Source organism: Rhinolophus sinicus, linkage group LG02 (genome assembly GCF_036562045.2).
Source record: "Rhinolophus sinicus isolate RSC01 linkage group LG02, ASM3656204v1, whole genome shotgun sequence".
NCBI classification, from domain to species: Eukaryota; Metazoa; Chordata; class Mammalia; order Chiroptera; family Rhinolophidae; genus Rhinolophus; species Rhinolophus sinicus.
Window position 1 is genome coordinate 57,120,136 of NC_133752.1, and position 16,023 is coordinate 57,136,158.

At 33.6% G+C, this 16,023-nt stretch overlaps 1 protein-coding gene across 11 annotated transcripts in view; it reads left to right on the forward strand.

The window, feature by feature from the left end:
- Positions 1–11,559, forward strand: part of ANKRD17 (ankyrin repeat domain 17) — a 152,346-nt gene extending 140,787 nt beyond the window's left edge. For 8 of the 11 annotated variants that reach the window (XM_074324470.1, XM_074324465.1, XM_074324469.1 and 5 more), the window contains 5 exons: positions 2,044–2,241; positions 8,746–8,994; positions 9,521–9,705; positions 10,095–10,259; positions 10,954–11,150. In XM_074324470.1, coding sequence (XP_074180571.1) covers positions 2,044–2,241; positions 8,746–8,994; positions 9,521–9,705; positions 10,095–10,259; positions 10,954–11,013 — 857 coding nt within the window. In that variant the 3' untranslated portion in view covers positions 11,014–11,150. Of the gene's footprint in view, positions 1–2,043; positions 2,242–8,745; positions 8,995–9,520; positions 9,706–10,094; positions 10,260–10,953 lie in introns of all 11 variants that reach the window. The other 3 variants (XM_019720875.2, XM_019720898.2, XM_019720882.2) reach the window with 1 other exon arrangement.
- The last annotated feature ends 4,464 nt before the right edge of the window (positions 11,560–16,023 follow it).

Genomic DNA, 16,023 nt, shown 5'->3' on the forward strand with positions numbered 1-16,023 from the left:
CAGAAGAGTCTGGACGCTGATGGTAACCACTTTGAGCACCTCTTATAATTGCAGAAATCAAACGTGACTTGTATTCATATTTGGTTATTGGTATATATTAAGTATTACAATTTTAATAGTTTTTTCCTTTCTTATAATGTATATACATGTTTTTGGCACCCTCTATATATTTTAAAGCAATATTAACTATAGTCATCACGTTATACATTACATCCCTCGTACTTACTTATCCTATACTGGAAATTTGTACCTTTTGACCACCTTCCTCCATTTCCCTCTACCCCTGCTTTCATCTCTCAACTTGATCTGTGTTATTAAAGATGTGACATTCTCCGACAAAAAATTTCTAAGTTTAATGGGAACTGAAAGTTATTTTTACCTATTTCTATAACATGTAACTACAGTGTAATGAACATGTAAATGAACAGTAAATATTTCTTTGTTATATTTACATTACATTACATTTCAATGAAATGAACAGTAAATATCTCTTTGCTTGGGGTTGATTGAAGTATTTATGTGTACTTTAAAAAACAATTTCTCTGTACCAAAACAATAGAAACTATAATTTGGTTGTAAAAGCCCATCATATACTAATGCATTAGAAATGCTTTTATATGTGATTTTTATAATAGTTGGAGTTCAATAATAATACTTCACTTTTCAAAAAATGTGAAATCTAGGTAATGTGTTGAGAAAGACCAAAATTAAGATTTAGAGAAAAAAAGAAATAAACTCTTATTTTGTGGAAAGATATAGGAAAAGGACCAGCTCTATAAGGGAGGTGAGGTTTTGGGGTGTATATAGTTGATGAGAGCCAAAATTATATGGAAGTTTAACTTGAGAGTCCATCGGAAGAGAATTTACTAGATTCAGGTCCAAACAGGCATGTTTGCCTTCTCAGCTACACTACTATATTACTACAACCTAGAAAATTAACATTAATTCAGTAATAGCATCCAATTTACAGTACCATCATCCCAAATATACCCTTTATGCCTATGTGTTTCTTTTTTCATTTTCTTTCTTTTTTTTTTGATCCAAGATCAAATCAAGGTTCACACATTACTATTGGCTGTTATGTCTCTTTGGTCTCCCCCAGTCTAAAACATCTTATAACCTTGCTTCTTCTTGAAATTGAATCCTTTGAATAGTCTAGTTGTCCTGAAGAATGGCCCACATTTCAGATTCATCTGTTTCTTCAATCCATGATTACATTCAGGTCAGACATTTCTGGCAGGAACATCAGATAGGTGATGTTCTGCACGTCACACTGCATTGCATCGCGAGGCTCTCAGTGACAGATTGTCCCACTGCTGGCCATGGAAAGGACGGCCATTAGTTATGATCATCAGATCTCTCCTGTGTAGACGTAGAGCTACAGCCTTTTCTTTTTTCCCTATAGTTTTCTTTTTATGACTTTATTAATTTTTATAGCACTTTTGGGCTCACAGCAAAATTGAGAGAAAAGTACATATGCCCCTGTCCCCACATGGGTGTAGCCTCCCCCATAAATATCCCCCATCAGCGGGGTACATTGTTACAATTGATGAACCTACATAACACACCCTTATCAAAGTCCATGGTTTACATTAGGGTTCACTCTTGTACATTCTGTGGGTTTGAACAAATGTACAGTGGTAATGTATCCACCATTATAGTATCATGCAGAGTATTTTCAGTCTTTTAAAAATCTGCGCTTACCCTTCTCTCCCCTCTAAGTTTTTTAAAGATAAAATTTTTATACAACTCCTTGACCATTAAACCTATTTAAATTCCAATATTGACATAAAATCTACATATATTCTATAATACTTAATAAAATACTAAATATTAAAGTTATAGTTTCCTTGATAATAATTATCTATAGAATAAAGGTGGAAATGATGAGTCAGTGGGCTGGAAGAAGTAAGCAAGGAGACTTTTTTAATCTGAAATCGTTTTGGATATAGTCAGGACTTCTTGGAATTTTAAGTTTTTCCAATTGTTTCTCCTAGGGGTGGGGTAACTGTTAATAAATCATGACTATCTTCTGCATTACAGGTATTGTCAATATGGACTCGCCATATGGTTCTGTAACACCTTCTTCTACACATTTGGGAAACTTTGCCTCAAACCTTTCAGGAGGTCAGATGTATGGACCTGGGGCCCCCCTTGGAGGAGCACCTGCCGCTGCGAACTTTAACAGACAACATTTTTCCCCACTTAGTTTGTTGACCCCATGTTCATCAGCATCAAGTGGTGAGTGATATGCACTGTGATTCCATAAGAAGAGTTTGCATGTGTTCCCTTAAAATAAAAAAGATTTAAGTTTTTCAAAGCTTAGAATTTTTAACTTTCAAATCTTATAATTTTAATACTATAAAATTGTATTTGTATTCATGGCAGTCTGTGAAACCAGGAATAATTTCAATAACATTTCCAGGTTTTTAAATTACTGAAATCAACCTCAGTTATATCAAACCTGGAATATTTTATTGACGTTTATTTCTAAGAGGGATCATTTTTTTGAGAAAAAAATTAATAATGTACTGCCTATTGAGTTATATTGACTTTTCATTTTATTTGAGAATACAACTACCAAGGAGAAAGATTTTTAACAAAGTGTAAAGTATTACGTGCTTTTTGTCCACCTTTGACTCTCATTTACTACATAAACAGCACAATTGTTTCACATTATCAGATGGCGTTTTTAGCTGTAATCGGACTTTGGAGGCACTGATTAGATTTTTCACTAAGGAAGATCAGTCATAAACAGGGAATTTGACTCACATTAAGAGAATTCTGTAGTATAAAGTTATTGGGTTTTTATGTTTGTGTTTTTTCAATTTTTTGTGTGTGGGGAGAAAGACATCAAATTACTTTCTCCTTAAGGAAATTATAATAATTCATTTTTAAACTATGAAAGTCTTCTAACAGTGCTAGAACCCAGGTAATAGAGCCCAATTAACTGAATAAAAGAGTGGGGAAAAAAAATATTTGAGAGATGCATATCAAAGTATATTGTCAGTTAAAGCTTGAAGTAAGTTGTTCCCTATAGTGAATTTACATGTTGTATAGTTTTTCTTGTGTTTGTCAAATAATGAGGACCTTCACATAGAAAGAATATTAATTATCATTGCACAGATATCCTTAAATGAGAAGAAACGGTTTAAGAAATAATTCAGTGATTATGATAGAAATATGCCAGAAATGTTGTAAGAAGTGTGAAAATAATGTACCAATATAAGAAAATAATGTAACTTTCAGTCAAAATACAAATAGACTTCATATAAATCTTCAGTTCTACTTAGGACATTTGTTTTTTTAGTAATACGTATTATTGATAAACAATTCTAAAACTATGTGGAATATACTATGGGATTGAGCAAATGAATAAATAAAATTTTGATGATGTTATAATATAGGGTTCTCGCTGTGAGAAGACAGAAATATGGAATGGGGTGAGACAAGGAAAAACATATGGAACTGGATTGGAATTAAAGAGAGAATCAATCAATGTGAACTTACAACTTTTCAATTACATATCTATTGGATGGAATCATATAAAATTACTGTCTACCCGCCCCCACCCCCCCAGCTCTGTCTACTGAAAGAGCCTAGCAGCAATGACTCTTTGGTAGCAGTGAGCACATCCATTGTTCAGATCTTTCTGTTAAATATTTTTGTCCACTAAAAGAAGCTAGAGCTTCTAGGAGAAACAGCTGACTTAAGAGCTAGGACAGAAGAAGTGTAAGGGGAGCCTGCAAAGTCTTACAGTGTCAGAAAGTAATTTAAGTACTCAGAATGATGGGGACATGTCAGGACAGAGGAGGTAGCTTGAAGAGGCTCCCATTGGCCAAATCCAGGACAATTTGACCACCAAAATGAATACTGGCAGCTCACTGGATAAAGCAAGAATCCATGAGTCCAATGTGATTATAAATAAAATCTTAAAACGCAGAGGGGAACAGTCTTCCTTACAGTATAGTGACAGCTCATAAATGTACAAGGAATAACAGAGTTGTCATTTTGCAACTATTAGAGTGATTGACTCAGACTTTCACCTCTAATACTGAATTTTTAACTAGTTTGCATCTTCCTTGCCTAATTTAAATCTAAATATTGTTGCTTTTTAATGACCATTTAGTTTGTTTTGTCTTACTTCCAACTCTTCTCTCAATAGTCTGTTCACATGGATGTAATTTGGTATTTTGGGTTGTTTATAGTAGTCTTTTAAAATTTTGTTTTAGTATTTATTTAGATATTTTTCTTAAAAAGTTGTCATTTTGTATTATGTTGTAGAACTAACTGCACAATATATTTATCTGGTTTTATGTACTTGAACAGGTTCTATCACATTTTTCCATATTCCGCTCCTTCTTTCTCCTCCTCTGTTAGGAGTAGGACATGATATTAGGACCCTGGAAAATTAAGTTGGGATGTGGGGAACACTGCTTTCTTCCTTAAAAAATAAAAATAAAGCAAAGAACCTTTTTTTGAAGTCCCAGAGCAACAAATTAGTGCTGAGAACTTTGTGCATACAAGGTGGGCAGAGATCACCTGAGGCCTTGACCCAAACTGCTAAGTCCATCCTGCCAACAGCCAACCAGTCCGTGCACTGATTGCTGATCACTCGCTCTGATCTGAGTTTCAGTCCTTGGCAAATTTAGTGAATGGGCCATTTTGACAGTCAATCTTATAAAAATGTTGTCAAATCAAAAAGCAATGAAAAAGCTTTAGAATTTTGAAAGGAGAAAGCTAGTTTTACATTCATTACACATGTCCGTGTGTGTGTATAGTTGAAATAATGTATTTACAAAATAATACGTAATCCATACAATGTATTTTACACACCGGTATTTTCTATTCTGTTTTCCTTAACCTTAAACATTGTTTTAATGCTAGTTATAACCAACCACATTCATCTCATGATCTACTGTAGTTTAGTAAACTGAAGTGAAACATGAAGAAATACCGTGTAATTTTCCTGCACGATCACTTGTTTGATTTGTAAGTCACATTGCTCTTTCAGTTTGAATTCGGGACCTGTTGTCATTTCAAAACTGAAGTGGATTTACCATGAAGCCAGTGAAGCTTAAGTTTCAGTGTCTCATTTTCGAGGGGCTCTACCAAGGACATGTACCTAATTTTTTATTTGTAATTTAGTCTTCTTTTTTTGTAAGTTCCCCAAATTGTAGAAGGTCCCACAAAATTTCTAAAACCTGTTTTTCCCCCCAGTATATAAGCTGGCATATTTTAAAATAACATGGCTCTGAATTGAATTTTTTTTCTAATTAAAGAAATTATAATAATTAGAGATGAGAAAAGAAATTATAATAGGCTCTTTTTCATGGTAAGGAATACAGACTCACCCAAGGAATCTCAAGGAAAATAGTGTTTACTTTAAGACTCTGCAGGGACATCTTCAGAACCCTCAGGATTTGGGACAGCTATGCTCTTCATCTATCTTTGAGGATTTATGGTCTCACTCATGTTCTGTTTCTTATGAGTCTCTTGTTTATTTACACCTAGGCTTTTTCATAATCTCATCTTGTATATGGTCCTCAAAGATTCAATTCATAGTTAATTAGACCAGTTTGTCTTTGTTTATCAATTGCACCTTCCTCAGTGAGGAATATGATTGGCTCAACTCATGTTCAAGTGAGGCCATGTCAATCCTAGATTGCTGGCTAGCCGGAAATGGATCATTCTTCACTCAGAGGGTTGTTGTTAAGCTAGTAAGCCTGCAGGGAAGAAGCAGAAAACAGTCATGTGATTAAAAACTATGACTAGTGAGGTGGCAGAATATGTGAAGAGGGCAAATCTCTTAAATGGGGCAGGCCAGCAGGCAAGCCTAGTTATTCTGTTCATTTAAGCAGAATGTGGAGGGTTGCTATTACTTTGCTTTGCTTTCGTTTTTGGAAGGATACAGGAAAGGAAAGAGAAACCAGCTAGATCTGACACAGGTTAAGGCAGGCTCCCAAGGAGTAATCCAGGGGCATGTGGGATTCATGCATCTGTCCTTCCGTCAGTTCTTCCTGCCTTCCATCCTTGTTTCCCACCTGACTGTGTCTTGGTCTTAGTTGTTCTGAGTTGATTTTTCTCAGGTTTGTAATTGTGCTCTTTGAATATGTAGTTTGAAAAACAATAAACAAAACTTTATCCCTTGTGTTTACAATATCCTGTGTTCCTTGTAGTTCAATTTAGTCTTTTCTTTCATTTTTTTTCCTTCTTTCATTTCTAGTACGTTCCTGAGTTTTGTCATCTTGTTTCCAGTTTTACTAAATCTGAATTATGCTGTTCTTTCATTCCTTTTTCTTTATTTTAGCTCACTTTGGAATTCTGGTTATAGTTTCTTCTTTCTGATGTGCTTTTGGAATATTAGGATATAGCTTACTTTCTGGCAGGCTTTTATTGTCTATACAATGTTATGGGTCCATATCTCTTTTAGTTCATACAATAGCTTTGTATGGAATTCGACTGCAGTTCTATTCTGTTTTGCAGTTTTAAATGAAATGAGTTTCCTGAACTTATAGAAGGGATAAGTGGATCAGAATATCTTTTCTAGCTTAAAGGCTCTAGAATTCCCTTTTTTAGAAAAGTGTGCAAAAATATGGCCTTGTACTTTATTAAATCTGCTGGCTTCATTTCTGATCCACTTACCCACCCCTACCTAGTCTGCCCTACTCTTGACTGGATCTTCTCTTTGCTTCTGTTGTCCCTTTCCTGCTTAGTTTTAATCTGTTCTAGAAGTTTCTTATCACTGTGGCTCTTTATCCTGGAAAGAAGCTTCAGCAGGTACTTTAGAGAGTTCACAGGGTGGCTGATGTTGCTCCAGCTTCTTTAGACTTTATTGTGAATCCCTTCCAATCACCCATGGGTAGGCAGACCTCTCCCAGTTTCACTTGCTATTCTCATATTGGCCGGTCCTGCTTTCCTTTGAGTACCTTTGACTGTTTTGCAGTTCTCTTATCTCTTGTTCTTAGGTCTGGAGAATTGCTTCCTTCCACACAAATGCTGATACCTGTGAGTGTTATAGCTGTGGGTGATTTGTCCCCATTCACTTACATCTTTGGTTTCATTTGGATACCTTGTCTGTTATTTTTTTTATAGATGTAATCCATGGGTTTTTGGCTTTGCTAACTTAGTGGCTTTGTTTTGATGGGAGGGTTAGGAAAAAATCAAAACCTGTGCTGCCGCCACCACCACTTTTTCTAGAATTCCCTTTCATACCAGTGTAATTATAAGGTGAATTTTGAAATATTTATAATTGCTTTAAAGACATATATACAGCTTTTTTATTATCTTATGATGTGTTAAACTAAATGTTGTCAAGTTAGCTAGTGGATCCACGACCACAGGAGATATATTTTAAGTTTTCATTAGAGGGTAATAGATTTCTTGGTTTACTTTTATAGATAATAAGCCCGTGTTTCATCTTTTTGTTCCCCAATAATACAAATATCCATATAATAAATTATAACTTATGAAGTATTTTCACATTCATTCTTTTTAGTTAATAGTCACTACAACTCACTGATAGATGGTACTATCAATTTAACCAAAATAGACCTCTGTAAGCACTGGTAAGATGGAATTGATTTCCATGGCACTTTCCAGTTCCATATGATTCTAAATATGCAGAGGGTACCAAAAAATGTATACACATTTTAATAAAGGAAAACTGTATTAAAATTGTAATAACTCAACATATACCGATAACAAAAAATGAATCACTTTTGACTTCTGCAATTACAAGAGGTGTTCAAAGTGGTTACCATCAGCGTCCAGACACTTCTGATTACAGCGAACTACTGCTTAAGCAACATTGACCAAAGTGTCCACTTGTATACATATTTTTGGAATTCCATTATATAAAGAAATCTTTTTAAAAACTTATTCAGGCTAACAATTTACTGAATTTTTCTTTGTCTTCCATATTTCCTGAAAAGTACCTCGGTAAATGGAAGCACTGTGTGTGTGTGTGTGTGTGTGTGTGTGTGGATATAGATAGATTGATCGTTTGATTGATTGATAGATAGATTGATTTTGCAAATTTATTAACTACCTAAATCCCTTTGGATAAATACAGCCACACACACACACACACAAAATACAATAAAGCAAAGTTGGGTAATAAGGCATAGTCTTCTGTCAGTATTTTATAAGCATATTAAGGTTCTGTGAAGTCCTAATTTAAAGAAACTTATTTTTTTCCTTCAAGTAGCTTTTCCAGATTTGTTAGATATCCGAATCCCTTTATTTTTTCATCATAACACATCAAGGGACAAGTATTCTCAAGGAATACAGTTTTGGAATTTCCAATACAGGCATGATTTTCCCCACCTTCATTTTGTTGTTGCTGTTTGTTTGTTTTTCTGTTTTCTTTTTTTGTTGTTTGTTTTTTTAATTTAAACATTGTCTTCTCATTGGTCTGCTGTTATATTTTACTCAGTGTCAAGAGTTAATTCATTTCAGTATTAGTTTAATGGTTTATTACATGTGTAGTTGCAGCATTCACATCTTCACATTCTATCACATAACTAAATGAAAAAATTGGGAGCCAGATTAAAAAATGACTCCAAAGTCATGGAACTTTAACCAAATTTTAATATGCATAATTTATTATTTAAGCATTATTTTCATATGTCATTCTTCCTCAGAATGCATATTTAAGGTGTCTTTAGAATTTAAGATTTGGTTTTACAAAATTACATGCTGTATAGATGACGTGTATACTAATTCAGACTCTCTTTTCTCTAGATTCTCCTGCACAGTCAGTGTCCTCCGGAGTTCGTGCACCTTCTCCTGCCCCATCAGCAGTACCTTTAGGGTCAGAAAAGCCCAGCAATGTCTCTCAGGACAGAAAAGTTCCAGTCCCTATTGGGACTGAACGTTCTGCACGTATCAGGCAAACTGGAACTTCAGCTCCATCTGTTATTGGGAGTAACTTGTCCACATCTGTAGGGCATAGTGGCATCTGGTCCTTTGAAGGGATTGGTGGCAATCAAGGTATGATACTCTATCCTGCTTATAGGAAATTAAGTTTATGTATTTAACCAAAATATTGTGAGCAGTGTTTCACATCCATAGTCATTCTTAAATGATGGGCATTCATATTTCTTTGCTTTGACTAATCATTTTTAGTTGAGAGTTCAGAACATTTATTGCACCCATGCAACTTCTCTTTGAATTTATTGTTGCCTTTTGAAAATAGTCTAATGTAAGCATATTCTTTTCTTCATTTCATATTATGGAGATGTTGATATTTCCTTTGGGGCTCTTTAGGTTTTATCTTAGCTTTTTTTCTTTTCTTTTGTAACATAAAATGTTTTGGTTACTTTATTAGGGTATTTTATCACTATTTACAAACATGGAAATACTGCAGTAAATATATAAAAGTAGGTCATGATTTCAAAGGCATGCACAAGTCAATGTGGAAAATATTAAGTAGAAATACATAAAATATTTTATTTTGTTGTTTTCTGATTTTAAATTTCACCAATTATTTTTTTCTGCGTCTTCATTTTTCCCTCAGACAAAGTAGACTGGTGTAACCCTGGAATGGGAAATCCAATGATTCATAGGCCAATGTCTGATCCAGGAGTGTTTTCACAGCATCAAGCAATGGAGCGAGAGAGTACAGGAATTGTAACTCCTTCTGGTACATTCCATCAGCATGTTCCTGCAGGATACATGGACTTTCCTAAAGTTGGGGTAATGGTAATTTTAAATAAGCATTTTCATTCTTTCTAAATATTTTTCTTACTAGTTTTATTTCATTTTCAAGTGGCTAAGTGTTTGTGAAGTGATGCTGGGGCTTGGCCTACAATTATAGGTCCAAATCTGGCTAAAGTATAAATATTTACAAGTCCTGATTTTGTCTCAGTTGTGTAGAGAAATGTTTTTTGACAAAATATTTTGGATGTAGTAGGCTTATGCATCATCTAATGCAAGAAGAAATCATATAATGGAAAATAGTTTTTAGATTTCCTAGATTACTTTTCCAAAATGAGAGAAGTTTCAAATATCAATTTTAAGGCTATTGATTATATTGGAAAAAGTAAGCAGTGAGTTGAATGTGTATAATCTTTGTTTCCTCCTTTTTTAAGGGTATGCCTTTTTCTGTGTATGGGAATGCAATGATTCCTCCAGTGGCACCTATTCCTGATGGTGCTGGAGGACCCATATTTAATGGCCCTCATGCTGCAGACCCCTCTTGGAACTCCCTGATAAAGATGGTTTCAAACTCCACAGAAAATAATGGTCCTCAAACGGTAAGGCTGAACATTCAGTGAACATTTATTTAGTGTTTATGAGATGCCATGCCAGATATGATACAAGTAAACCATGGTAGTGAGAGAGCATGGTGAATATGGGCAGTTGAGGAAACTGAGGGAAATTTAACATAATATAGCAGAGTGATGTAGAAAATGCTGCTACCAAAGGCAGTGGTTTAGGGCCAAAATTATGAAAGCCATGGTATATTTCATTGGGCAGCAAATGGAAAGTAAAAGATTTTAAATTGCAAAGTGCTATAATGTAATTTTATATATCAGAATTTACTAGTATTGTGAAAAGGGCCATCTAGAGGTTATTTACTAAATAAGTGTCGAAACATTGTATAATTATAACTTCAAATTCATAAACATGTTTGTATATTGTAGCTTATTTTGATGTATATTTAATACTTTTGACTCATTTTCCTTCCACAGTCATCAATCTTTATGTACTGAGGTAATGGTTTAAAAAAAAAAAAAGATAGATCCTGTTTGAGGGTAAGAGGCAAGGAAACAACAGACAAAAGTGGTTTAGCGTTGCTTTTCTTATTGTTTCCAAGTATGTTGCAAATTAAATGAGATTTAGCTATTAGTCCATAAATACTAAGAGCACTTCATTAGTTTTCAGAGTTTTGTTTTAATCAAATATGTGTTAAATACGTGTTTAATCAAATGTGTGTTCTATTTGTAGGTGTGGACTGGACCCTGGGCACCTCACATGAACAGTGTGCATATGAACCAGCTGGGCTGATGAGGATCAGCTTGTTAGCCTGCAAATTCCTTTTCATTCAGAGGAAATCACAAGTGGCCGAAAACAAAATTTACGCTCCCAAATCATTCTACTGATGTGCTTGACCGAAGTGTGTAGGCTTTTTGCAGAAGAACTTACTAACTGACCTATTTTCTGTGAACATTTGTGACTGCCCATTCCCTATCATCATCCGTTTTACCTTAGTTAGCATTTTTCTTACCATTTTTCTTTTTTTTCTTTCCCTTTTCCCCTTTGGACATAACTTTCTGTTGAAGCTGTTCTTTGGCTGGTTGGTTTTAGTACTGTAAACTGCTTCTGAGCAAACACGGAAATTTAGCAAAATTATGTAAACTTGATCCTGGAGGTTTAGAATGGCAAATAAATGTACAATTGTTTACATAACAGAAAAAGGCTAAGCAGAAAGTAAATTTCAATATGTCAGTATAGAGGCTCTACTTTATGTAGACTTAAATTAATGTGAGATATGTACCTTCATATTCAGAATCTGGATGTTTCCTTCATACATTAAACTATTAATAAGCATAACTTTTCTGCCTGTGTAATTTAAGTACAAAGTAAAACAATGGGCATTATCAGTGGATGTTTCCCTACGTTGGCTTTTTAAATACCCATCTTGCTCTCTCTTGAGTTCGTTTGCCTCAAGGCTAGAAGAAGACATTTATTGCTTTTCCATGTCTTTTTATTACCTTGTCACACTTTTAAAACTAATACACACTTCTCTATTCACTCTTTCTTCTCTCTTCACCTTTACCACTCACTAATACCAGTAAAATTCTCTTGCTGATCGTGAAATAATTTGTAAAGATTTTTGGCTGCTAGAGAGACATGGAGCACATCATCACCTGTGGTTTCTTCTAACCATAAAATAGTTAGCCTTTCTGAGAATTTTAAAAGCCACCACTGGTTTCCAGTCAGCATATGCAAGCTCTTAATATACTGTTTATTATTAAACAATTCAGTGTACTATTTTATATTGGATAATATTGATTCTTAACACTGGCTTTCTAGTCATCAAGAGTCAACATAAAATTTCCAATTTTCAGTAATTTAGTGGAAAGTATTTTTCTCCCCCAATTCTAAAGGCTTCTTGTTCTCTACACTTGTATATTATCAGTGAAAAGGATCAACAGCTAACTTGGGGCAAGTAATAAAATAAATTTTGCATTTGTCATGAAGACAGTTTATGGTAGACATGAATACACAGATTACAAAATAAAGTCTCCATTTAACCTGTTTATGTAAGATACAGGGCCACACTAAACTACTCAATGGGATTTATCTATTCCGTTCACTTGAATCAATAAACAATAACATATCCAAGAAGAATGTGTCCTACCCTGTCTCATATGGAAAAATAATATGGTTGAAATGTAAAAGAAAGGGAGTATAAAGGTCAAGTAATGTATGTGTCAATCTGATTCTTTAAAATTAGACATAAATTTCACAGTGGTGAAACAGAACTAAAATTCAGATAAATTACCCACATTGACAATATTAAAATGGTTCTTTGGCTGTTCAAGTAAGTGAAATGACTTTTTTTTTACTCTGGTAGCCTGAATAGTAAAAAAGAGATTTCTCAAACATTTCTTGAAGTTTGTAAACAACATACTTACATCTTTTAATTTAGGAGGTGGTCTTAAAATATATAAATTTGTTTTTCTACCTGTCTATGATTGATAACTAAATTTAGAGGAAAAGCTAGATGAGATCCTGCAAATAAATATAGCTATGAGATAAAATAGCACTTTACTAAGAAGAAAGGGGTGTAATACTATTGAAGCGTGTATGACTTTTGCCACTATCCTATAATTTTTTGCTTAATTTGTTTCTGTGTTAACTAGGGTTATTTTCTAATTAAAATAATCCTGCTAGGTAACAGATACCACCCAATATTACAACACATGAGTTATATTGATGCACAAAATAATTTCTTAAGATGGGGTGTCTTACTAAAAAAAGAGGAGAGAAAACCCTATATTTTCTTAACTTTAAAACTATGGGATGGGGATGTAGATTGGAATGCTCCTTTTTTAGTTTTGGGGATTGCGCTTGTTAAGTACAATACCATGGTTTTCGAAGTCTGTACTAGGACCATTTTTCAAATACATTTTTTATATTTCAGATGTAATGCAGTGCATTTTTATTTGAACAATAAAAAAAAGAAACAATCTTTTGAGACCATGCAGGTCTTTTTTCCCCCCTTTTTGAAAGTATGTGTAATTGCAGACTACATAACGTATTTCTTTTCTCTCTTTTAAGAACTGACTTAACTCTTAGAAATAATACTTGGGTTAGTTTGCTCCTTAAATCCCAAAATAGTTACTATCCCAATTATTGTGTAATCTGTTCCTACCAACCATTCCATTTAAGATATAATTTTATTGACAAACTTTCAAACATGTATTTCAATATATATTCACAAAAACTTATTTTAGTATTCATGTGAAATATATTTTCCCCTTCTGTTTGTCATTACTGTAAAGTTTATTTTATTAGTAATTGAAAATTAGTTTTTTGGTAAATTACTACACTTACAGTCATTTTTATTCTCAGGAAAAAAAGGGAGGAGTAAATAGTTTACTAACTGTCTTGTTCTTCATGAAAATATTATTCCATCTTTTTTTTTTGACTCAAATGATCTAAATACACATCTCATAAAAATTACTTTGTACACTATTATTATTCAATTTAGTTTTAAAATAATATGAAGTGTTAAACTAAACAGGGAAACTCAAGATCACAAAACTTTTTCAGATATTCTGATTTATGCAATCTATTTTAATTTTGATGTTTTTCAGAAATACTCATTCCCACACATCTGGCATTACAGAACAGAACATTTAAAGTATGCCCAAATTTCTTTTTAAATAAATTTTAAAATCAGGATTATTTTAAAATGGTTAAAATATCAAAGGAAAACCAATTCACTGTGTTAAGTAATTATAATATCGAGTCAGTATTCCATTCAATGTGTTTTTACTTTAGATTAATGAATCTCTGCAGATAATTTTAATATTAATGTTTAGTATACTTATATTAAACTTTGTAAATTCTGCATGGTCCTGAACCTCTTAGGAAATATATGTCCTATTGATAAATACTTTCTTAAACAAGTCACAACACTCAAGGAGCTGGTGTTACTGTGAATTAACTGGTGTGAATTCCAGGTGACTGGAATTTAGGATGAGAGCATCATTAATACTTTAATATGACCTACTATGCTACACACCTTGATTACAAATATACCTTCACTTGTATTTTGGGTAAGTGAACATAGAGAAAAATGTGCCACTGTGGCTTTGACATAAATAAGAATTTCTTTATAATGTGACAGTTGGAATACAGGACTAACTGTTATGTTGTAAGATGTTTCAGACTACTGCCTTTAAATGAATTTGTTTTTGAAAGATGAAAGCAAGTTTTGCATGCTCAATACTTAAGAACAAATTATTAGAAAGATGATACAAGAGGATGTTTTTCAGTAAAAAGAAAAAAACTAGCTAGGTAGCTTTGGCTTTGAAAAGTAATGCCTGAAAGAAATAAGGAAAAGAAGAATTAAACCTAAATGATTCCAAGAGATCACTTTTTTAACAATTGCTTGTGAAAATAAGTTATCTTTTAAAGTTTCTTTTGTCAAACATTTCAGAAGGCATATTTAGGAAATGAGAAATATAAATAACTACATACTCAAGTATATACAGTTTATATGTATAATAGCCTATATTCAACTTTTGAGCTCTTACATTCACTGTGATGGATAAGAATTTCAGAAACTGCAGAAAGAAAAATACATAGTCTGTTATTAAGGAGCTTAAATAAAGTTTAAAAAATTAGTTGTATGACATAACAGTAATAGGGAATATGCTAATCATAAATATTGAACTTAAAAAATGTTTAAGTTCATTTGCAAAGTGTTAGAGTTGACATGATTTCAGTTGGTTGGTTTGCTCAATATTTGTATGGTCATCTTACATTGTACTCTGCAACTCAAAATATCCAGTGTTGGTTGACCAGTACATACGTACACATTAGTGCTAATACTTTTGTATTGGGCCTTTGTAATTGACAGTTGTCCCCTCAACATTCTCTATGAAGTAGAGAGCAAGTTGTGTTCATCCCCCTTATGTGTGTTAAGAAATGTATGTCTATATGTATGAAATGAGCAGAAGTTAAATACTCAAATTTTATTTAGATCACAATATTCAAACATAAAACAATGAAACACTAAAATGGGAATATGTGACCCCAATGAGTAGAAGAAAAGGTCGACCTACACTGATCAAAGAGGTCCCAGTCCTGACCACAGAAGGATCTTAGGGATCTTAGCAATAGCTTGAATACTCTTGACTTAGATTACATGAACAGTGAATGCATAAATATGGATTTTTCGTTTTAGGATTTTCTTTTCTCTTTCTCCTGTTAGTAAAACTTTGTCCTGTTAGTAAAAGGTCAGAGTACCTAGGCTTCAATGCCACTGTGTAAGGGCCTACTTCCACTGTCATCAGTTCTCAGGAAGGGGAGGAATGCAGCAGAAGTCGCTTCCACTCGTTTTAGGTGAAGATACTTACACTTAAAATTCGTTTCCACTTCAATAGCAGTAACCAGTTGCTTCTTTATAACAAAGAATGGATAGGGAGATAGATCGGTAGCCTTTTTCATTTTAAAAGGAGAGTGTATCGCATATAATGGGATGTGTGTGTTTAAACATTTAAAAAATGCATGGATTTACCAATTTGAAGGAAGATGACTTACAGGGTCCACAAAAAAAGAGTATCTGGTACCCTTGGGTAGATGCACAATGAAGCAGGAACAGTTGCTGCAGTTTTTTCATTACCCCAGAATTTTTTGGAGGCTTCTTTGTTTTAATCAACTGTTACTCAGTGCAACGAAATTTGGTTTCTAGATCTAGGGGTGACCCTTCTGTGAAGAAACTCCACGTCATTCCAGTTAGCTGTTGCCAGGAAAACGAAACTAAACTATGTAGTTCGT